This window comes from Bos taurus, chromosome 15 (assembly GCF_002263795.3).
Source record: "Bos taurus isolate L1 Dominette 01449 registration number 42190680 breed Hereford chromosome 15, ARS-UCD2.0, whole genome shotgun sequence".
Taxonomy (NCBI): Eukaryota; Metazoa; Chordata; class Mammalia; order Artiodactyla; family Bovidae; genus Bos; species Bos taurus.
The window spans coordinates 25,775,883-25,801,400 of NC_037342.1; the positions used below are offsets into that span (position 1 = coordinate 25,775,883).

General features: G+C 39.8%; 1 protein-coding gene across 13 annotated transcripts in view; it reads right to left on the reverse strand.

The window, feature by feature from the left end:
- The window catches only part of CADM1 (cell adhesion molecule 1), a 350,114-nt gene that overhangs the window by 54,939 nt on the left and 269,657 nt on the right, over positions 1 to 25,518 (reverse strand). For all 13 annotated transcript variants that reach the window (NM_001038558.2, XM_024975307.2, XM_024975306.2 and 10 more), the window contains 3 exons: positions 11,009 to 11,155; positions 9,275 to 9,427; positions 1,504 to 1,641 (listed from right to left, as the gene is read on the reverse strand). In NM_001038558.2, the coding sequence (NP_001033647.1) occupies positions 1,504 to 1,641; positions 9,275 to 9,427; positions 11,009 to 11,155 (438 nt within the window). The remainder of the gene's footprint in view (positions 1 to 1,503; positions 1,642 to 9,274; positions 9,428 to 11,008; positions 11,156 to 25,518) is intronic.

Genomic DNA, 25,518 nt, shown 5'->3' on the forward strand with positions numbered 1-25,518 from the left:
GGAGGGAGGAGGCTTCCGGATCGGATGAATAGGCCAAGCAGGCCCTTTTCCTGAACTCAGCACTCCCTGGGACATGGCGCACCATTAACTTTCTTTTAATGTTTTGTACTTATCGGTACACATTTAATGGCTCAGTTCACTTAGACAGAAAAGCAGAGGGGAAATGAGAAACGCCTTCCTTCCAAAAACCATACCTAGGAAACAGGAGATTAAAACAGAGCAAGCTTTTTGAAACTTAAGCCGTTATATATAGATTTTTCTGTTTCTAGATATAGATTTTTATATCCCCTTTCTAAAAGGACTTCTTTTCTTCCTGGTACTCTTTATTTATTTAACAAGCACATAGAGAGCACTTTACCTCAGCTTAGACATCAGCTCTGTGTTTTACAAATATTCACTCATTTCATCTTTATAAGAATAACACAAGGTATGTAAACATTAATATCTCCACTGTAGAGGAAACTGAGGCACACAGCAAGCATTTCTGTCAAATGACCAGGCAGGGGTGTTCAGCCCGAGTCCTCTGTTCTGGGTACTATTTGCAAGACAATCTTTTGCAAAGAAAGGAATCAGAATGCAGACATGCATGAGAAACTTAGGATAACTGACCAAAAAAAAAAAGGATCAAGAGGGGACTAGCTGTATCCTTCAGCCAATGCAGTGCCTAAGAGGGCAGGTATCCAAGGATCCAGGAAGCAGATCTGGATGGCCCAGTGCCGAGGGAGAGACAACGGAAGCAGGGTTAATGGAGCCGCCTCTGTTGCCAGCACAAAATCAGAACCTTGCAAAAGAACCGGATGCTGACATGGGCAAGTGAATTACAGATTTCATAAGAACGGTGGTGCCTCCAAGTTTACAGTTAAGATAAATTTTTCATCCACTTAGCACAACCACCGTTGCAGGAAAGGAGGTTGTCAAAACAGCCAACAGATACTACAATGACTTGGTATTCGCTATGGCCAAAAGTGCTATGCATTGTTTTTTCCCCAATGTACAACACAAGTTTGGGGTCCTGATCTACTCTGGGTCATAGGGTAAAAGCAAGGAGAACTAAGGGTACAGTCAGGGCCAGTCTGATTTCAGAGGGTAACTCAGTGATTCTAACTGGTCTAGAGAGTGCTGTTGGGTTGGCCAGAAAGTTTGTTCGGATTTTCCCATAACATCTCATTCACGGAAAACCTCAAATGAACTTCATGGCCAACCCAATAGTTTATGGGTCTGGTTCTCTCTAAGCCTTTCAGTAAGCATCTAGCAACGTAGATGCTTATTATCACCAAGCATCATATCACCATGAACCCTCAAAACAACAGAATAAGGATATTAATAGAACAATAAAATGCCGTTACACTCTGGCCTCAGACACACTTAGTAACTGATGACCAACCGTACATAGATTTTTGTTTTGGGGTGTGTTTTGTGTTTGCTTTTAAGTCCACAAAGATGTACTCCTTCTGGGACCAAGTGGGAACTGGCTTCCTCGGTCCTGGGCAATCCATGTCTTACCTTTGAGCTCCTTGCTCCCTTTGAACCACCGGATGGTTGTGGCTGGCTTGCTGGCCATGGCGGTGCAGTTGACTTCAATCTCCTCACCTTCCACCGCAGTGTCTTTCTGGATGTCGATCATCAGATTACGTGGTGGGACTACAAATTAAACATATCCTTTTTAAACACAGAATCTATTTCTGGGCATATTCTTCTATTCATTAGAAATTAGGACCATTGCTCTTAAGAAAAAGAGATAAATAATAGACATTCTTGCTGGGAATTTAAAACGAACTGCCACTGCAGGGAACAGAAGAAAGACAAAGTCATCATCAAATAAAGTTATGTAAAATCGCTTAAGTTAGCATTTGTGTCTAAAGTTATCTGATAAAACGACGAGTCTTCTGCTCCTAAGTTATGCGTGACCAAGCTATAAAAATATAGGCACTAGTGAAAGTGGTAGTCACTCAGTCGTGTCTGACTCTTTGTGACCCCATGGACTGTAGCCCCCCAGGCTCCCCTGTCCATGGACTTCTCCAGGCAAGAATACTGGAGTGAGTAGCCATTCCCTTCTCCAGGGCATCTTCCTGACCCAGGAATCAAACCCAGGTCTCCAAACCATCTAAGCTACCAGGGAAGCCTCTATAGACACTTGGTTAGTTATCAATCAGTCATTAGAAAATTGACCAGGGGAAGCAGATTAAAAAAATAAGAGGAAATCACACTACTGACATCCTCTTTATCTGAAAGTCTCTGAAAAGAATATTTCTCCTTGAATTCAACCCTTAGATTTCACTCTTCATATGAAAGATTCTTAAGTCAACCAGCAAAGATCTAAAACAAGGAGTCCCTTAAAAGAATCATTCACCATAGACATCCATAGATGTGCTTCATAACCAGTTACATTCAATTAAAATTATTCATAAAGTCCAGAATATGATCATGACCTCTGATGGGTGGTGTAGTAATAAAATCTGTTAGCTATGAAGATGCAGTAATATAGGAAATGCCAGTTAATTTGCAATGATTTTCCATACGCTGAAAGCCAAAGCTCCAGATTTTAGGAAACCAAAGGTGAAAAGGATTACTGAGTTTGTAAGTAAATTTCATCTTCAGAATGAAAACCACCCTTCTCTAAGCCTATTAAACATATATGTAATAAAATGATTAGAACAAAATATTGGGGCTTAAAAGGCTGAATGAAGTATGTAGGATGATGGTAATGATGAAGAAAGCATGTTTTCTTTTCTGAAAGTGAGGTGACAGGGAAGCTTCACATACGGTGCAACCTTACCTTACAACTGAGCTTCTAGAAATAAAAATCAGGAGAATACTGTATTCAGCGGATTGAATCTAAGAATCTGTGCCCTGACCACCATGAATAAGCTAAGATGGTTCTAAGACTTATGATTAATAAGTTTCTCAACTCTGAAGAGAAACAAGAAATTAAATATGTATAAACATGCCATCCTGATGATCAAGTTGAATAATAAATCTCTGATACAGCTTCAATAAATTATGGGATTAAACCATGTATTTGGGATTTCCAACTGTTCTAGTCCAATGTGAAAATTCTACCCACAGGAAGAATTTTACACTGAATTGAAGCAGTTGAAAATTCCTATAGCGAATGATGGAAAAGGAAAAGGAAAATGATTTGTTGTATATGTTTCCCAGCAAGATAGATGGGGGGCGGGGGGGAGTATAACCGTCAGAGCAAAAGCAAGCCTCTCCTTTGTTTCCCTTTGTAACAGGAAACTAACACGGTTGCTCAACTGGATGTGTTGCTAAAGTGACATTGCCCCAATGAGTAGTTAAACATGGCAAAGAACTACCCTAGTTTACATTTTAAGAAAAAATAAGCATAAAGAGACACAGTCAAAGATCCAATTTGGAGCTGCATGTCTGCCAGTATTCTAAGAGACAGAAGGTGAATGGGGTGGCCTCAGCTAGTTATTTCCTCAATGCACTTTAGTCTTCCTAGATGACAATCAGGTAGGTTATAGATTTTCAATACACATACCTAGATGGTTGATATGGAGTACACAAGAGATGTATCGAGAGACTAGATGTGTAGGGCCAACAAATACTACTAAATTCTGAGTGAAGTATAATGGGAATATTGAAAAAAATGTTATTGTTAGAGCAAATGTCAGACAAAAAGATTGTCTGAGATTAAAGAAAATAAGGTCTCAGTGAGCTGTGAGGAAGAGAATAAGAGGCTTAGACAAAAAGGGACTAAGTAAGGAGTAAAAGAGTTACGAATGTCTTCTCAACAAATGTAGGGATGAAAGTCAAACAGTATTAGTTCTTTTCAAGGTCCAGGCAGAAATAAAATAGAGGGATGAAAACAATTCCAGTGTGCATGGATAACTTTGGGGGAAACACCTAGACAGTCATTCTGGTAATCTTCCCGAGGGGAACAGATCCAGGAGTTGTTGAAAGGTTCCAGCAAGTATCAACCATCGGGTCTTGAGGGCATTAATGTTCAAACACAGTGTTGGTCAGCTATCTGTCTTCTCTGTGTTCCTGGGTATCTTCCCGTCATCTTCTTTTTCGTGATCCTGAAGGCTCCTCCTCACAGGCTCCTTCTAACCGCCACTGACAATTCACCTTCAGCGGTGTTTCTTAGTGAAAGCAGGACTTAATTCTCTCCATCAGCTGGAGATCGGCACAAGGATGAGTGTGTGTTCTTTCTCATTACCAGTAACGTCCAGGGACTCAAAGCAAGGACGTGGCGACGGGCAGGTATAAATCAGGGCTTCCCTGGTGGCTCAGTGGTAGAGAATCTGCCTGCCAGTGCAGGAGACATGGGTTCAGTCCCTGAGTCAGGAGGATCCCCTGGAGGAGGAAATGACAACCCACTCCAGTATTCTTGCCTGAGAAATCCCATGGACAAGAGGAGCCCGGCAGGCTGCAGTTCATGGGGTCACACAAGGAATCAGACATGACTTAGTGACTAAATTACAACAAAAACATATAAATTAGGCCAGAGGAAAATTTACCAATGTCTCTTAGATTTTGTTTAGGGGCTGAGAGTGTGACTGGCAGCATCCTTATCTGGATCACCCATTGTTTGGTATTACTTCCTCTACTGCAGCAGGTACAATCTACAGTTCCCTAACCCTTCCTGGTAATTCCTGTACCAATGCTAGCTGCTTCTGCAAAGTTGACATCACCTTTTCCTTGACAGGTGAGGTAAACATGTGGAAAACTTCAAAAGTATTGGAAAATATGACCAGTGTAGAAAAATAAAGGACTTGTTTATTGTTGAGAAGAGCGTCCTGAGAAACGGCTGAATGAGTGTTTCCAAGTCCATAAACAGTTTTCTCAGGATTGTGAGCAGTATTTCTGATTTTTACTTAGTTTAGAAGAATAAACAGTTAAGTATAGTAGGGGTTGTTTGGTATACAAATACAAAATAAAATCCAATAATGTGAGTCAGAATGGTTCATTGATATCAGTTATGAAGTTGACTTCTTTCAGATTTTTTTAAAGCAAGAAAGAGTTAGAAAATATGAGGTTATTTAAGTGTATCTTTTGAGGGAAAAAGAGGGTTTGGACAAGAAAATCTTAAAGTTTATTTTGGTCTATTCATTCTCCCGTTTTCCCTTTAACTTCATAATGTCTATTCAAATATGAAAGAGGTTAGTAAAGTATAAAAATCCATTTATAAGGAAAAAGGAATTAAAACTGCTACTAACCAGAGAATACACTTATACATGGTACACTAAACAGACGCATTTAGTAAAAACTGCAGCCATTAATGAAAATAACCAAAGATATATGTAAGGAGATGCATAGAGATGGAAATACAAATAAAAGTCACAGAGAGGGAAATACTAGAAAATAGCAGAGAAATGCCGAGGTTCTTCTTAGCTAACCTCAAATCTATGAGTGCTAATTATAAACATTACACCTACAACATTAAAAAAAAAATCAGCAATATCAAGATGAGCCACATTAATTACAACAAAGAGGAGCCTTAAAGCTGATCAGTATGTGGAATCTCACTCTAAGACCCTTTAAAATAATTAGATTCTCCTGTTCCTGGAATCTTAAGAGTGAACACTAATCTTAGAAGGACAGGACTGTAATAATATTAGTGATTATTATCAGTAACTATATTAATCATAAAGCAGTATATTCTCTCTCTTGTTCATCTCCTCTTATGAATAGTAGTATGAAGAGAGTCCTACACAACGATGCCTTTGGATTCTCAGGTGGCTCAGCAGTAAAGAATCCGCCTGCCAAACAGGAGACACGGGTTCAATCCCTGAGTCAGGAGGACACCCTGGAGAAGGAATTGGTGGCTCCAGTATTCTTGCCTGGGAAATCCCACTGACAGAGGAGCCTGGTGGGTTACAGTCCATGGAATTCCAAGAGTCAGACATGACTAAGCAATAACACTATGATCTGGAGACAGGAACAAACTCATCACAAGTGGAGGGAGTGGATGAATATCCTAAAAGGCACCAAAATGCATGTAAAATATCATAGAAGAGTTTTAAGTTTTTACAGGGGTAAGATAATAAACATAATAGTAACTAACAAATCCCCATCTCTATGTCTTATAATTATGCTGAAAGCTTTAAGCGACTAATAAAGATGCATGTACTAAAATGAGCATCTTCAACCGATCAAGAAGTTTGACAGCTGTGTAAGTACAAATGGGGTCCTTTTCAGAGAACCACAGATAGAAATGAAGATGATGCTAATAGATCATTCTTCATTCATTATAATATCTGAAAATGCTAAACCTTAGAAGGAAGCTTTGAATACATGAGTATCAGTGGAAATTGTCAGATTTTGGAATATGAAAGACTCAAGCACTGATGATAACAATTTGACTCCATCAAGGAATCCTAGAATAAATTCAGTGGAAGGAATATTAAACGAACGCATTATGTGTGCAAAAGGAGCGTCTACCAGTATTGCCTTCAAGTACCTTTAAGTTAATGCTTCTAAACAATACAAGCAAGAAATGTATTACTTCTAGGATAAGCAGACCTCCAAAAGGATTACAGACATGAAGTGAAGTGAAGTGAAGTCACTCAGTCGTGTCCGACTCTTTGCGACTCCATGGACTGTAGCCCACCAGGCTTCTCAGTCAATGGGATTTTCCAGGCAATAGTAATGGAGTGGTAATAGTAATTACAGACATAATGCCTCTCAAAAGTCTAGTGCTGGGTGTATTCAGTCCAACTGGACCGATCCAGTGGGTCTGGGAACAAATGTACCAAGTACTGAAAACTGACAGGCAGGAACTGCTTGCCAAGACCAGATACACTCCTGCAAACAAAATATGTTACCTTCAGAGGGACAATCTTGAAACAGCAACATTCAGGATTTTATTGAAAACAACCTAGACGAGAAGACCCAGAGCTATGAGCCAGAAGAGTAAGGTCTGTTTCAAACTCTAAAATTCTTGATTCTCATCATGTGCTTTGTCCTAGGCAAGATGGCTAATATCTATTGTTATCTCTTTCTTTGAAATAAAGACATTCATACTTAAAGGTATATGAAACAAAACATTCTGAAAATTCAAAATGCCTTAAGTATATTTCATCTAGCTTTCTTCTGTGGGCATGCCATAGACAATGGTGGGTCAAAGGGAATATAGTCAATTTGAAGGTTAGGCAGCTAATGACCTACTCCAAAATCACTGCAGATGGTGACTGCAGCCATGAAATTAAAAGATGCTTACTCCTTGGAAGAAAAGTTATGATCAACCTAGATAGCATATTCAAAAGCAGAGACATTACTTTGCCAACAAAGGTCCATCTAGTCAAGGCTATGGTTTTTCCAGTGGTCATGTATGGATGTGAGAGTTGGACTGTGAAGAAAGCTGAGTGCTGAAGAATTGATGCTTTTGAACTGTGGTGTTGGAGAAGACTCTTGAGAGTGCCTTGGACTGCATGGAGATCCAACCAGTCCATTCTAAAGGAGATCAGCCCTGGGTGTTCTTTGGAAGGACTGATGCTAAAGCTGAAACTCCAATACTTTGGCCACCTCATGTGAAGAGTTGACTCATTGGAAAAGACTCTGATGCTGGGAGGGATTGGGGGCAGGAGGAGAAGGGGACGACAGAGGATGAGATGGCTGGATGGCATCACTGACTCGATGGATGTGAGTCTGAGTGAACTCTGGGAGTTGGTGATGGACAGGGAGGCCTGGCGTGCTGCGATTCATGGGGTCGCAAAGAGTTGGACACGACTGAGCGACTGAACTGAACTGAACTGACATACTCCAATAAGCAAACAAAGACATCTACTGAAAACTTTTGGTGCATCTGCCAAATACCAAAATAGTCATCCCAGCCAAACCTTCCACACTTACTATTTGTGTCTGTCTAAAAGGGATCAAAGGTGCAATTAGAGATAAATATATATATACCATCAAACACAGACCACGGAGGAAGCAGAATGGCTGGACATAAAACACGACTTTCTAAAATCAGTGTTCCTCTTATCAATAACATATATGTAAGCATTAGGGATACATTTTAGTTCAATGAATTAAAAAAATGTTCCCTATTACAGCTGTGTTTAAATAAAGCAATGAGGCAGCAGCTTAATACGTACATCCATAAATACATACATGTTCACACACACTAAGCAAAAACGTCCTTCATATTTATCTTTCCCCTTTAATCTTCATATCATTACACTGAAAAGCTGCAGTCTGCTGCCTCAAATAGACTTTGATTCATCATCTTCCCAAAGGTGTAAATCAGAGATCTTGCCTCTTGTTATATGTACGTCCTTGAAAACTCAGTTTCAAAAACAGCTGGTGTTATGTACTGGAGCATATATTTGTCTAAAAGGTGACTAATTCAGACCACCTTTACCACAGGAATATCTGCTCATTCTGTCAAAACACAGACATGGAAACCTGGCTGCCGGGATTCTGCTGAAAGTCACAACCTAGTGATCATACATGAAGATGGGGTCCCCAGTCTCAGGGCCGTGGACTGGTACGTCCTGTCAGATCAGTGGCAGCATTAGATCAGAAATAAAGTGCACGATAAATGCGATGTGCTTGAATCATCCCCAAACCATCCCCCTCCACCCTCAGTTCATGAAAAAACTGTCTTCTCCGAAATCAGTCCCTGGTACCAAAAAGGTTTGGGGCCATTGAATGAAGACACTCAACTTGTTAGAGGAAGAAGTGTACCTGACAGCCAGTCCACAGTCCTTGCTTAGTATCAGCCTTCTCTCCCTAGAAGCTCTTCATTCTTTTCTGTCCAATGGTTGCAATTTGTGGCAAAGTATGTGTTCATGGGGTATGATTTTTACAGCATCATCTTGAGTATGAGCAATAAACAAGGCAATAAGTCAAGCCGAAGAAAAGGAGATCAACAATATTAAACGAGATGTAACTCAGAAGGAAAAATCATTAAGCGGATTTCATCACAGAGCTCTGCCACAGGGTGCAGATGTAGGAGCCCATCACCCCCTCTTCTGCACAGAAGGAAAAAAAATCCTGGAAGTTAGAAGCAATGACATTGCATGTGGTGAGTGATTCATTTGAGGGCTCTAAATTCTCTTGATCTTTGCTTCTGAAGCTTGAGGGCTGAAACCCAAGAGCAGGTGGAATCTATAAAGCCTGCTGATTGCCATTCCTTAGAGTGTTTGGTAAAATAGGCTATTTTTAAAATTCAGCAAGATGGGCGGTGAGTCTTCCTAAAACAGTAAAATTTACCATTAACCTTTTCCTAGCTGCTGGAAGCCACCTGGCAGTAAGTGCTACCCCTCTCATCTCCGAGGACAAGCCCTGATGCATTCCTTACCCAGGACTGTGATTGTGGTGTAACTTTCCTGCGGGGGGTCAGTGTAGAGCTGGCAGAAGTATCTTCCTTCATCAGAAATGGAGACATTTGTCAGCGACACTTTCAGTTCACTGCTCGAAAAATTCAGCAGCTGGAACCTGCTGTCCTTCAGAGCTGGGAAACAAAACACAGAGTTAGTGAATGTGAGAAAGACGACCGTCTATTTGCCTTCCGGAGGGGAGGAAAAAGCCAGGGGACTAGAAAGCCAGCTACAGAGTAGACACACGGATTAAGTCGTTCTGCACCTGGTGGGTACTACTTTGTCCTTCTTGAGTTCTTATTTAGGGCTTCTGCATTATCTGCATGTAGACAAACGTCCCTGCTGGAAAAGGAAACTCACATACGTGGCTGTGTGTTTCTGTACACACACACACTCTCGCACACACACCTCTTGCTGTCAATTTTGAGCACTGATTCATAAATTGTTTCAAATCTTCTATCAGAGATAGGCAGAATGAAAACAGGAAGAAAGGGCAGGCCAGGAGGCCCCTTTGGGCACTGAAATTTCAGGGAGTAGAACCCACAAGCTTTTAAATTGTCTCTAAAAATCTAAGGCTTTAAAAGAAATAGAGGTTCTAATGTTATGAGAGAAAAATTTTTTTAAATCATTAGTAATTTCAAAAGCAAAATGAAAATCATTAAAAAAAAAAAAAACCAAAAAACTTTATAGCAAAACAATCCAATTTAACCGGGATGCATCTTTGCGTTTGATGTGATTTGAGGTGGAGCTGCCAAACGTCTGTGACCTGGGGCTCAGGGGGCCCTGAGCTCTGACCCTGTTTCTATCTGTATTCAGCTTCATGGTATGAAACCGATTAGGCATAAAGTAGGAATTCAGAGTCATCACAAAAATAACATATGTGGGCTTTTTACTGATTTCTAATATCCATTTAAAATCCTTTTATTAATTTGATAAAGGTTAGATCAGTATATACTAATGATAAAAATTCATTCTCAGAATGAGAAGCTGGCTTCTCTCCTCTTACCCTCCTTCATCCCCTTAATGTTCCTTAGGTTTGTCGACTCTTTCCACAGGCCATGAATGTTCTGAGGTGTCGGGGATAATGGAGAAAAGCAGGTAGGAAGCGACATGTCTGAACCCGCTTTGTAGGCAGCAGTGCTCTCAACAGCAATCTTTCGAAAGACCTAACTCTTGCTCTTGCCAAGCCCTGGCACCCATATGACCACTGCTATAGTATACAATTAAGTTTCCATTATTGGCTTTTGTGGTCTTACATTTGGAAGGATTTCAGCACATGGGCACCTCCATCTTCCACAGGCTAAGATGACAGGAGATTTGGTTTTGTCTTTATGGGCACAGATTGCCTTGAAAACTTCAATCTTCAGACCAAACAGATTACCTTTGAGAATGCTATATTTTCCTTGCCTAACCCTATTTGAGTTGTTTGTGTCAGCTAAGTATTTGGGACTCAATTGCAATTCACCTTGAATTACTACAATCAATTCCTATTGCAAAGGAAGACTGCCTTACTTTTAAAAAGGACCATTCAAACTTTCTATTAAGTAGGAAGATTATGATTGCATGTCTCTTCTTCCCTCTGAAGAATTGATTAAACTTTAAGCATCTCACATTAAATTAAAGGAAAAAAAAAAAAAGGCCTTGGCAATCTCTTTATCAAGACAACATGTAGGGAAAAAAAATTGTCATCTAATGCTATAGAGATGGAAACTTACGCCGGAAGTCCCTGAAATAAATGGTCTGTCTGTTGGGATTCAGTAGTTGAATAACAGAGTCGTCACTCTTATTGACTTGGCAGCTGATGGTGGCAACTTCTCCTTCAATCACTGTCACGTCTTTCGTAAACAAATTCTGTCCATCACCTTTGAAAAAAGGAGAAAAAAAAATTCCATCAATTAAAATTTAGTTAATAGGATCATGTAAAATTAGAAACAAGAAGCAAATTAGAAAATAGACACAATGGGAATTTCCTGGTGGTCCAGTGGTTAGGACTTCATGCTTTCATTGTCAAGGGCTAGGGTTCAATCCCTGGTCAGGGAACCAAGATCCTGCAAGCCACATGACCAAAAAAGAAGATAGACATAAGCAGCAACATTTGCCAAGGCTTGTACACCTTTCTCCATAGTCCACAAAAAGAGTGCATTAAGCTGAGCTAGATCTAGGGGCAAAAGGCAACGAAGCCTGGAATCAGTGTGCTCCCAGAAGCTATGATGCCCTTACTCCAGCCTCTGGTGTCTTTACTTGAGGTGTGTATGCTGGAAAGGTAAGGAAAGTAGAGTATTCGCTGTCATGAGGGATGGCACCTCTCACAAAGGGAGTAAGGGAAATACACAGATATCAGCCTTCCTTATCTGAGAGTTGGGCATCTGTAAATCAACCAAGCACAGATAGAAAATACTAAAGAAAACAAAAAATTCCAGAAAGTTCTCCAAAGCAAAACTTGATTTTGAAACACGCCAGCAACTATTTATATAGTACTTACATGTATTTACCACTGTTTACAAAGATAAGTTTTCATTCCAATCCCAAAGAAAGGCAATGCCAAAGAATGCTCAAACTACTGCACAATTGCACTCATCTCACACGCTAGTAAAGTAGTACTCAAAATTCTCCAAGCCAGGCTTCAGCAATACGTGAACCGTGAACTTCCAGTTGTTCAAGCTGGTTTTAGAAAAGGCAGAGGAACCAGAGATCAAATTGCCAACATTCATTGGATCGTGGAACAAGCAAGAGAGTTCCAGAAAAACATCTATTTCTGCTTTATTGACTATGCCAAAGCCTTTGACTGTGTGGATCACAATAAACTGTGGAAAATTCTTCAAGAGATGGGAATACCAGACCACCTGACCTGCCTCTTGAGAAACCTGTATGCAGGTCAGGAAGCAACAGTTAGAACTGGACATGGAACAACAACAGACTGGTTCCAAATAGGAAGAGGAGTACGTCAAGGCTGTATATTGTCACCCTGCTTATTTAACTTCTATGCAGAGTACATCATGAGAAACGCTGGACTGGATGAAACACAAGCTGGAATCAAGATTGCTGGGAGAAATATCAATCACCTCAGATATGCAGATGACACCACCCTTGTGGCAGAAAGTGAAGAGGAACTAAAAAGCCTCTTGATGAAAGTGAAAGAGGAGAGTGAAAAAGTTGGCTTAACACTCAACATTCAGAAAATGAAGATCATGGCGTCCGGTCCCATCACTTCCTGGCAAATAGATGGGGAAACAGTGTCAGACTTTATTTTGGGGGGCTCCAAAATCACTGCAGATGGTGACTGCAGCCATGAAATTAAAAGACACTTACTCCTTGGAAGGAAAGTTATGATCAACCTAGATAGCATATTCAAAAGCAGAGACATTACTTTGCCAACAAAGGTCCGTCTAGTCAAGGCTATGGTTTTTCCTGTGGTCATGTATGGATGTGAGAGTTGGACTGTGAAGAAGGCTGAGCGCCGAAGAATTGATGCTTTTGAACTGTGGTGTTGGAGAAGACTCTTGAGAGTCCCTTGGACTGCATGGAGATCCAACCAGTCCATCCTAAAGGAGATCAGCCCTGGGTGTTCTTTGGAAGGACTGATGCTAAAGCTGAAACTCCAATATTTGGCCACCTCATGTGAAGAGTTGACTCACTGGAAAAGATTCTGATGCTGGGAGGGACTGGGGGCAGGAGGAGAAGGGGACGACAGAGGATGAGATGGCTGGATGGCATCACTGACTCGATGGACGTGAGTCTGAGTGAACTCCAGGAGTTGGTGATGGACAGGGAGGCCTGGTGTGCTGCGATTCATGGGATCGCACAGAGTTGGACACGACTGAGCGACTGAACTGAATTGAAGTGACATAACATTTACATTGCACTGGGTATTGTAAGTCACCAAGAGATGACTTAAAGTAAACATTTCAAAGGACTTGAGCATCTTGAGATTTTGGTGTCTATGGGGAACCTGGAACCAATTCCCCGTGGATATGAAGGAATGACTGTACTCAACCTCCTCACATCCTTTAGCTATTTGGTCACCTCACAGAAAACTCAAGGGGCCACTTAATAAAAGTAGGAGGGAGGGTTCAGTAAACAATCTCACCTTGTTAGTGGATGTCAAGATTCTTGGAATATAGGCAGCTCTGTTATTCATTGTGTAGGGGTGGAGAACTGACTATGACTGGAATCTCAATAAAATCCTAGGAAGGCTTACACTTCAGTTTGTTATCCTGTTCTTCATGACTCACCCAAAGCCCCAGGCAACCCTGAAACACGCCCTCTCTGTAGACTACATTCTTCTAGCCAGTTAGGAAATCTCATTGTTGTTGTTTAGTGGCTAAGTCCTGTGCAACTCTGCAACCCCATGGTCTCTGGCCTGCAAGGTTCCTCTGTCATGGTGTTTTCCAGGCAACAGTACTGGAGTGGGTTGCCATTTCCTACTCCAGGAGATCTTCCCAACTCACAGATCGAACCCGTGTCTTTTGGGTAACCTGCATTGGCAGGTGGCTTCTTTACCACCTGGGAAACCCCAGAAAATCTGCAAAAGTCTACGCTTTCAGTCCACTGATATCTGGATTATCTCCAGATCTGTTCTAGTTTGTTGCTTCTAAGACAAGTGAAGCAGCCAGGGCCCCTCAGAAATGTCCTAAATGACCCACAGCACAGGTAGGAGGAGAGGAGACTTCAAAAGCAAAAGATGAAATAATGTTGAATGTCCAACTCTACACCTGGCATAGCAGGGGATACAGAAGTACATGACATCGTCCTAGCCTGTAAGAAGCTGCAGTATTGGTGAAAACTGACCTCTAATCCCCACTTACAGAACAAAAGGTAGAGTACAGGCAATACGTATGATGGCCTATCAGGAAGGGGACGGGAGAGATTGCTTTTCAGCTGTAAGATCTTAGGTAAACCATTTCAAGTCCCTGAGACAGTGTCTCATCTGCAAAATGGGGACAGTAATGAAAAGCTATCTCACAGGGCTGCTGGGAGGATTAAGAAAGATAATAAATGTAAAGCATTTGGCCCTGTGTCTGGCATCTCATAAAACTGAATAAATGGGAGCTGTTATCATCACCATCATCACTTCTCTAGATGTCAGATCCCAACTAAGCAACTATACGTGTTGGGAGTAGTGTGAATACAAGAATGAAATCATGATCCCTGCACTCAAGGAGCTCTCTAGGTAATTATATATCAACTCAGGGTGGCTTATTCACTCTCTAAAAAAAACTTTGTCACATTAAGAAACAAAGGTCAAAGATAAATACTATTCTAAAAAAGAAGTGAGACCGCATAAATAGAGGTGCAATTAGAGTAAATGGAGGATTTCCACCTGCTATCATATTTCTGCTGAAGGATCCTTTTTTGGCAGGACACAGTGGGGAAGTATGAGAAAGGGTGTCTCAGATGGCTTTAAGCCAAATCCAACTAGAAACAGACCAGCCTCTGGGAGAGGATTAGAAAAGAGGAAACTAGAGGGATAAGGGAAAAAAAATTATTAGAGCCACAGATAAACAAAAATTCCTGATGCTTGAGGAGCAAACCAAAATGAAACCCAACCTTGAGGCCTCTGATCAGGGAATTAACCTGAGTGTGAGAACGAGGCCCATAGGGCTTGTAACGAGTAAAAAGGTAAATTTTCCCCAGCTTGATTCAGCAGTGAAAGCTTAGTGGGCTGAAGAGTGTGAGAGAATAACAACAAAGAGGAAGAGTGATCAGAGGAAAAGGAGAGACGTTTATTTTCCTCTCGGTGGATTACTGTGACAAACACAGAATTTAGAACCCAGCTGGAGGGAGCAGCTTATTCCCAGATCTGAGAACAGAACAAGGGACAGGGAATTCCTGCCAATCAAGCGTGCTTTTCATGGTGGTTTCGCTGGCCCTTGAGAAGGTCTGTACAGAAAGGACCATACCCTATTTCCTCTGGTAACCCAATTTAGTACAAAAATTAAGGAAACATTAAACTGCATGATTCCAATGCTATACAGTAGCAAGTCATGGGACTTGCCTTGAGGAGATCAGAATACCAAACTGGTCTGCTGGATTGTGGAGATTTCTTCTACTTCAAGGAAGTTTATTAGCACCAAATAAGAATCTTCAGCTTATAAAAGGAACACATGGAAAGGTTATCCAGCAAAAGGCCTTAATCCCTTTGGCCTTATAGATCCTGACTACATCCTGCAGGAGGCTTTTCCAGGTGGCTCAGTGGTAAAGAATCCACCTGCCAATGCAGGAGATGCCTTCGATCCCTGGGTTGGGAAGATCCTCTGGAGTAGGAAATGGCCCACTCCAGTATTCTTGCCTAGAAAATTCCATGGACAGAGGAGCCTGGTGGGCTACCATCCATGGGGTTGCAAAGAGTCAGATACGACCGAGCACACACACACACACACACACACCATTGCAGATACTAGGACTTGAAGCCAACTGCAATTCAATTATGCTCTAATGGGATGGTTTCTGTGGAAATAACTATCCACTCTTAATTTTAGTCTTTACTCAGAACCCTAGTATATTTGGTCTGTATTCATAGTAAGGTTATGAAACATCTGCAAAGGAGATGGGAGCAGAGGAGTTGACCGTGATTTTGTATTTTAAGCAAGATAAGTATTACAACAGAACCAGAGAAGTTTACGTTTCTTTGTTCATTTCTTAAAAAGTCTCAGCATTCTTATTTATTACTTACAATTAAGTAATATAAGATCAGATCCCTTTAATATGTCATTACTGAATAAATCATTCAGGTAAAATGTTTGCCATCTGCAAATGTTTGCCCTGGCTGTGCTCTGGCACATAATATGCTCTGCAAATCCATGGTGGTATCATCGTCATTACTGTATTTTTTTTATGAAATTGCTAAGGCCAACCTAAAGTCCACTGTCTCAGGAAATGACAGTTCCTAGCTATGTTAACATGGTTACAATACTAATGCTAAAAAGTTAGAAGTGCTGGAAGATATCAAAGTGCCTTGATGGATGGTGGTGGCCCAAGGGTATCGGTCTGTAAAAATCACCAATAAATTATACGGGTCAGTTGGACAGTAGTTATATGAAACAGAGCTCCATATTTGGAGCATCAGAAGATGGCTGCAATGGAATAATAATGACCTATTTATTGGAGGCAAAGGAAGTGAATGACAGTGATGAAAATACGATATGTATGTCAGGCCTCTTAACCGCCTGAAGCCTTTATGTAAAAATAATTTCTGCTCACATCCTCAAATATTTCTTCCAAACAGAAGGGTGTACTGTGACTCGATAAATTTCCCCTTGACATAGATATCATGACAATTAGGTTGTTACAAAACACAATTTGATGTGTAGCAGAAGGATACAAACAGGCAACTCCAGTGCCTTTCTTAAATAATCCATTTAAAAAACCTTTCTGATTTTCTAAAACTCAATTAGCAGATATACTGTCAAGGTAGAAAATAGCACATGTTCTGGGCAAAAGAAATCAAGGAGGCTTCAAGCAGGTACAATATAACCGTAGCCATTAAATAAGGCTGTTAGCAGCAAGGTAATTTATTTTAAGTGTGGAACAATGTCTGACACATACAGACATTTTTGACTGCTAACTGGTATATGTGGGTGAGGTTTAAGAGACAGAACCAAACTAGCTTTTAATTTATACCAGCAACTGAATTCCCTATAACATGCCTACTTGCCCCACAAATTCTAAAAACAAAACTTCAGCATTAGAGAGGCCCATTCACTCACAAGCAAGTCTCCCATAGAACTCTAGAAGTTGCCAAGATATTCATGACAAGAATGAAAAAGCATCTTATCTAAAGCAGAAAAAAAGCTAAAATTTATTCTGATGATCACTAAAGACCGTTTCAGCTGAGGTGGTTCGGGCTGGAGTGGATGCGGTGGACACATAAATCCCCTATTAATTCAATCATCAATTCCTGGATTCCTTCCTGAAACCTCATTTAGTTACAAACACTATGTAAATGGCATCTCAGAGAACGCTAGCCTGGGCTGGAATCTATCCGACCAACAAGAGAACTGCCTGCACTGGGGGATGACGCAAATCCTCAAACAAGGAGCTGAAAGAGGAAGCGGCATTCTCAGGCACAGGGGCGTGGGGGAAGGAAACATGTGTTGATCTGATGCTAGGCGCTTTCTTAGTGGCTTTGAATGTTTTTTCTTCTCAAACTCTTGGAGTTTTCAACATCCACACTTTAAGGACCTGAGACACGAAGAAGCTGAAATAAGCTGTCTAATGTAACCCAGCAAAGTGGCCGAGCTGGTGTTAGAATCCAGTTCTGTCGGTTCCTCCCGCCCAAACAGCTTGTACTTTTCAACCAGCCAACCCCAGGGTCTGTTGCCAAGGTTCTACTGTCTCTGCCTTGGAAAATTTACTTGTTTTTAAAGAGGGTGATTTCCCTATGAGCAACTTCTGATTTTTTTTTTTTTATTTCCATAATTTATCCAGAACACAATTACACACTTCAAGATGAGAGAGAATCTGTCCTGAATGTAAAACACCTTGTTTACTACTGCTTCCTGCTTTCAGCACTCGGCACACTTTGCCCCTGGAGAATGCTTTTATTACCACGGCATGGCCGGCATTTGCCAGCACCGAGCGCTCTGGCCTCCGCCGCCTGGCTGTTAATAAATAAAGCACTTCATTTACACCGGGGGAGTCTCTCCAGTCAAGTCTATAATAAAAGGGCAAGTCACAGTCAGAATAGGATTCAGCTTATACTATGGCAGCTATGTAAACTCTTACTGACTTCAAGGAGCACCAATGACTCTTCACTGCGAACAGTTTGCCCACAGAAAGAGCAAATAAAGTCCCTTGACCTATTCCTTTAGTAGCAAAATCATATTAGGGAAACCTTTTTTTTTTTTACCCTCTGCTGTATGGAAGACTGAACCTAACATTAAATCAGCACAGTCAGGTTGTCTGAATAGACAAAAGTGAACCATCAGTACAGGCTGCCCCCAAAAAACCAACCAAACAAAAAAACCATCTTACTAATGATCATGGTAGTTACCAATTTTAAAAAGCCACCAAAGTTCTTGAAATTTCACACCAATTCAAGGTTTGGGATTATCAATTCTTTCCCTTTAAGAGGCATCTGAGTTCAGATTCTCCGGAGTCAAAAAAACGTGCATGATTTTGGAGCCCTTCTTTCCTGTGGTATGTGAGCTCTGTGTCTTGAAACTTCACATGTTTTCTCCCCCATTCTCATTTCTGTTGGATCCCATTTTTACAACCATGTCAGTTACGTACTCAACTTGAAAGACAAATGCCTTTACCCCAACCCAAATACAACCATCACCCGTACAGGCACTGCGATTCCTGCTAACTTTTCTGAGAGCTTGCACTCGAACTGAGTACATTTCAGGAAGAGAGAGAGAAAAAAAGAGAAGATTCTGCTGAAATCCAGAGGGAAAAATCTTTCTAACTGCTTATGTTCCCCCAAGTCAACGTAAACACAGTGTTCACTACAAATCATTAACAAAGCCATTAAGATGTGATTTCTATCTAAGCAATTATTGTCAGCATGTTTTGTACATTTCCTTTAAAAGACTCAACCCTATCTTTCATTTCATTAAACTGTTCCTTGAATTTACAGAGTTTTATATCAAATCAGAAACCTATTTGAATTAATAAGAATTACAGTAAAAGTAATTTGAAAATAAATTATATGAAGTTCAAGCCATGAAAGCTTTTGATGAAAGAATTTAGTCCCCTTTCAATATTACAGTAACATTTTCGGTCACCCAGGGTGCAAATAAAAGGCAGTGAGAACCAGTGTCGAAAAAGATGGGCCCATCAACCATGGATTAAGGTGAAGGGTGCGCACACTTCAACATAAATACAACTCTTTATTTCAAAGAGAGGCAATATTTCAACCTTTGTGAATACGTGAATATTTATTTAAAATCAAAAGCATTCAATCTGTCTGCTGTTTACAAAGCTACTTTTAACCTTTTTGATACTCACCCATGTTTTGCCATCCCTTACAGTAAAGTAGAATCTGTTGGTTGTCTGCTCCAAGGACTGTCTACTCAATGGTCAAAATAATTATGAATGCGAACCATACAGTTCATAAACTTAAAAGTTAAACTAAACCAATTCAATAAATAACTGAGTGGGCAATAGTATGTGGCATGGACCAAAACATTTCCTTTATGTCATCTTCTTTCTCATGGAACCCTTGTGGAATCAAAGCAAGCCAACTAAAAGGAATCTGCCGATCAATTCTCTCATTTACAGATGAAGACACTGAGACCCAGGGAGGAGATCATGCGGCAAGTGTGAGGCCACAGTTCCTAATGGCTCATCAAGGTATTTCTATTCTTGGCTATTTCTAAATAACATTTATTGATTTGTTTCTAATTACAAAAGTAATACATGTTCAAGGTTTGTTTATATGTTTATTAAAGGCTTGTTTCAAGTGTAGTATTCATAACACTTTATCCTATGGCATGGAGATAGTCAGGATCCCCTAAGAATCTCATGTAATGTAGTAACTGTTATATCACTAGCGCTTATGGAGGGAAAAAAACATTGAATTTAATCTAATCTCCTCTTATAATCAGTAAAAGGTGAGGCAAATTTTTGAACAGCAAGTTAAAGAGTAATCTTCCTTCAGTGCTGGTTTTTTCTTCAATTAAAATTGTTGATTTCCCCTGAATACAAAACAAAAAATATCATCTGACACAACATTAAGCTATTCATGAATATTCTGTATACACATTCTTGTTTAGTTGACTAATGGCAAATTAACGCTCTCTATTTTAGCTTAAACACATACTATAGGTATGTTTGATTAGCATTGAATTCCAAAAGCTGATTACTATGCATGCTTTGATTATGTAATTACATAATAGAGTATAATGGCTATAATGGCTCCTTTGGAGTCATTATGATCTATATGGCAAATATGTTTCAGTTTTGCTATAGTTTAAATACACGTTGAGATGACAGCTCATAACAAGGCTCCACTTTTAAGTCTTATCAGCTAAATGGGCATTTCCTCATTCATCCCACATCTCCTTGACACCAATTAAGGCCTATTGTGTCAAGCTGCATATACTTCTGAGAAATTCCCTTTGTTTTCTTGGCATTCAAGAAAGGACATTAATTTTAAAAGCTGTATGATGCAAAAGCCCTGTGGTTTTTTGTTTTGTTTTGTTTTGTTTTTTTCAAAAAAGAGGCTGAAATTCCATCCTTCATCCACCCTTTGAAAAGTCTGCAAGGAATCATATCGAGTTCATTAATCACTGTTCAGGCAACCACAAGGGGGTTAAAGATGGAATTTCACCTTTAACTCCAAAATGCACACGAAGGAGGGACAGCTAAGAATATTAACGCTCATAGTGGTGACTTCCCACAGCACATTCGGCCACATCAACTACACAAAGGTCTGGTTCTGCAAATCTCATGTCTTGTCATAATATCCTTTTTGGAAGGGGTAGCTCTGAAACAGCAAGGCCAGATTTTGCCTTCAAATTTCCAAACCCAAGATTTTGATGGTTCCAAGGCCAAAAAGTCTACCTAACGAATACATTTTTATAATTCCACCATCAACTTACAAACTGCAAAGTGGCTGGGATTGAAAACAGGACAAATGTTATTGTACAGGATGATGTCAAGATTCTCTTGTCCCCATGAAATCCTTTAATCTTGCGCTATTTCATTTGTAAGAAGAGCTGTTTCTGCTTTTCTCTGCCAAGAGAATGAGCCCTTATACCATGCCAAACCCAAGGTGACCCGAATCTTAACTTTAAAGGCTAATAAGCATCAAGCTGTTTTTTACCTTTGGGTCTATTGGTTTTCAGCATTAAAGCTGAAGAACTGCGGTCAAGCACTGTCCAACTGATATTTACATATAGGATGAGAATCTCTTTTGTGAAAGGAAACATTGATTAGATGTGCGAAAACTCTTTTCCAGGAAGACTGTGACAAAAGAAAGTAGTTACAGCATCTTCACCTATGCTATTTCAATTTTAACCATCACATTAGCTGCCTTCCTCTTAAAAGACTCTGAGCTCAATAGGACTTTTTAATCAGAGCCCACAGCACTAAGGGGGCCAAGCAATTACGATGCTTATGATCTGAGCTGCCTGATTCCATAAAGTGGAGAGGTGCAATGCCCTCTATACAATGTTTGTGGGGAGTGATACCCATCCACAAAACGTGAAGATCTGAATTAGCTTTTCCATTAAAATCCACTTATCCAAGAAGTGAAAGACAATCAAAGAAAGAGAATAAAGAATAAACCATGCAAGATAATAATAATCACTGAATCCTTTTGCTCCTCACACAGAAATGTTTTTTCTCCTCTTACTCCTTTTCATGGCTGGATGGGTTTCATGGTCTTTTTGTTCATCAAAAAGATAGCATCTTTTTTGGAGAGAAGATATCCTCACCCTGAAGAAAAAAACTCCCTCCAGTGGACAGGATTTTGGAGAATTAAAAGAGAGAGGGAAAAATTGAGCCAATAAAGTAGGAAAGTCACTGTTTTCTTTGCTTGTAAGATGGCACTGAAATCACCTTGTGGAAGAGTCATTTTAAGCCTGCTAAATCTGCTTAGAGGCTCTTGGGAGAAAAGGGGCTCTTAAAAAAATATTAATTAAAAAATAACCACAGCCATCCAACTTGGATTTTGGAGGAGAACAATCTGAAGACAGAGGCTTCTTACAAAACTAATTGTGTTGGCAAAGCAAGGAATTTCTTCTCAATGGATTTGATTCTGTGATGCTCGTTTATGGCAAAAGAAGAATAAAAGAGCAGTTTTATATTGGGCTGCTTCAGTAGCAATTCAAAGCTGGGGAGTGTTCCAGCATTTCAAAATACGTTGTCTCTTTCAGATGAAACAGTGCTGAAGCCCAACTGTTGATCTTCTGCAAAAACCACTTTGCTAATGAACCGATAATACAATACTCTATTCCCTGGGGTGTATTAAATGGTTAATTTGAGAGTGAAAACTAGTTGTACAATCCTGCTGTCCATGAGCATGGACTACTGGGAAAGAAAATCACATTCTAAAAGGGATGATCTCTGTAGGAAGAAGAAGCTGGTAACTAACGGAGCACAGACCTTCACAGCATCCAGTGGGGTGGTCACTGATCCCAAAGTTAGTTGACAGATGAGGTAATGGGAATGGATGATTTTAATTCACATATAGAACTATCTGCATTTCTCAAATCACAAGCTATTCATAACTAAAACAAAAGGTTTACATGATGAAAATGCAAAATACATATTAAAATATTTGAAAACCACAAACAACAATACACATATTAGGCTCTATTATTCCTCTAAAGATTTAAGGGAACTGGGACTTCTTCCATACCCCAGAAGAGATATTGGTAGCCAAGCCAATATACACGCTGAAGCAGTCTCTGATGAACTATACACTATACTATACACGCTGAAGCAGTCTCTGATGAACCCTCACTCTGTAAGAAAGTATAATGTTGCCTTTTTTCTAACCATATGAAAAGAAATTTAGGATTTCAAAGCTACGGACACAGCCAACTCTACTATGCTCACTTCTTAACTGCTACTTCTCAATTTCCTTGTGTTCTAAGCATATTAGAGATGGAGATTGTTTGCAATACTTGCTGTTAAGTAACTGTCCCTCTAGAAAGTGCTTTATACTGAATTTCCTTAGAACCTCAATGGAGACGGCACCTGTAGCTCCCTTATTTTTTTATATCTGGCTTTTAAGCAGCTAATTTAATATCACCTTTCCCATTGATAAGAGATACCATTATTGAACCAGATCACTTGCTTCAACTTAATAAAAGCTATTTTTTTTTTCTTTACATTTGCCTTCAGGGTATTAAAAGACTAACAATTAGTGTAAGATACTTAAAATCACAACACAATCACATATAACAATAAGTACTACACAGAAAGGAAAAGGGAAGTGACTACTTTTCTCCATGTGTGGAGGCAAGAGAGACAAATTATTTCTTTTCTATAGGGTTCATTATTATTTTAATTTTTTTAATATCATGAAAACACCCATTATTTCTGCAGGGGGCATTATTTTAATTGTGTGCATGACAACAATAGCTAATATACTTTTAAAATGTTTTCTATGTCCCAAGCATTGTTTTTTCATATTATCTTATATTACCATTTTATGTTATCTTATTTAATTCTCACAACAGTCCTATGTGGTTCAATATCTTATCATTATCCCCATTATACAGATGAGGAAACTGAGATTTAGAGAGATCAAGTAAGTGGTTGGAACCAATATCTAAACCTCCCTCTACTTAACTCTGGTATTATTCACAATTACAGTATGTTAATGAGGCTTTAATTTATGATGCTAAAAGAGTGGTGGGGAACTAATGAAAGAATCTACTGTATCTCATTTATATGATTTAGGAATAAAACTAAAATAATATTTTCAGCATAGAAGGAATTTGAAGCCTATCAGCAATCAGCATGTTACAATATGCTCCAGTGATTGAATTAGCCCTATAACCGGAGTCTAACTACTGGGCCGTTGGTATTTAGAGAGAGGGAGTCTGTTCTGCCGAATGATTCTGACTCATAAGGCAGTTCAGCTCCAACTTCAGGCATTTACAGTATCCGCTTCAAGGGCATTCATTAGTCTTGACAATCCATGTGACTGAAATTTGGCTGTAATAGCAGTCTCTCTCTGCATCTCCTGGTTCATTTTTTCCTTCCAACAAGAGCCATTGAAAACCTTCCAAATTTAAAGCTCAGCGCCAACAGGACAAGCAAGTAAGGATATCAGTTGGAACACATCAGATATGGACTCAGAGTGAATGTCAGCTTCAACTGACATGACTATAGAAACAGAAAATGGGGAAATGGGAGGGGACGGACGTTTCACATTCTTATTCTAGAGAGTATGCCGAGTGAGTGTAATATGGTTTGTTCAAGAAACACCTGTAAAGCCGTGATAATCATCATGCTGGATAATGTGGCAACATTCAACTCACTCACATCTCCTATCAGGAATTCAAGCAGCTTTGGACTACTTTATGAAATGACAATTTCTTAGCTGGAAAGTTGGGTTCTGTGACTAAGGCCCTTATTATTACTAAGGCGAGTGGCTTTTTATTTATTTATTTTTTAAACCTCTGGGCTCTTGAGTTGCTGGTCCCAGTGAGTCTGGGAAGAAACATACAGGTTAGAAGGTGCTTCTTTAGCCAGGGTTTGATGAAGAGATTGCATATGGACAGCGGTCAAAGGAGATTCCAGATTCTATTTTCCTGACTTGTACCAAGTCCCCAGTGCAAAGCCAATGTCAGTCAGACGTGCACTGCAGCTATCCGAAGTGGTGTTATTATGAAAATAACTTGATTAGTATCATCTGAATGTGGGCTGCTGATTAATCATCATTGAAATTAGAGCTATGTGATAAGGACATCACTTGTGCCTTATTTTTACTTGTTAAGAGGGTGTCTAAGGAAAATGAGACCATATGACTTGAAAAACAGGAATAAGTGCTGTAGTTCTGAGCTTACTGGTGATGAAACTGGGAAAAACTCCGAATTTGTTTTCACATTTTACAAAGGGTAAATGGTGTCTCTCCTCCCAGAGGATTATGAGAATCGAGTCAGAATATGTGTGTAAAATTATTTTTCAAGCTCTATGAATGCTAACTAAAGGATACAATCTTCCCCTTCTCCAACTTCTTCATTAGCATCATCACTATCTCCATGCAGTCTCTGTCTATATGGCTTCTTAGGAGCTTCCATAATGTGCTGGAATTATTTTTTCAATTTCAGAGCTTTAGCTATTATTCTTTTCATTCTAAGGCTAACTTTAAGAAGCACAGAGTAAATTAAAACATCTCCATCACTGATGTTAAATTGCAAACTAAAACCATTCTCAGTAAGAAAAGTATAAGGTAAATAGCAGATGTTGGCAGAGGACTGGACATTTGAAATTAGGTTCAATCTATGATTTATCTTCTGGTTTCTCTCCTTTAATTATATGGCCATAGTGAGTTCAATGAACACTCTCCCTGCTCTAAGGTTGCATTAAGTTAGTCATGTAATACAGGACATCCTTGCTGGAAAACTTCAACCATCAACACCTCAGATACCTAGCTACCAAATATGCTGTTCCACAAATGTGAGCTTTCCATATCATTGAATCTTTCTCTGAAGGCCAAAATTAAAACGAAATGAAATGAAACAAAAACAATTTTCACAAAGCTTGCTGACTTGCCACTTTCTTTGTCCTATGCTTCTATCTAGAGAAGATGCCATGAGTTAAT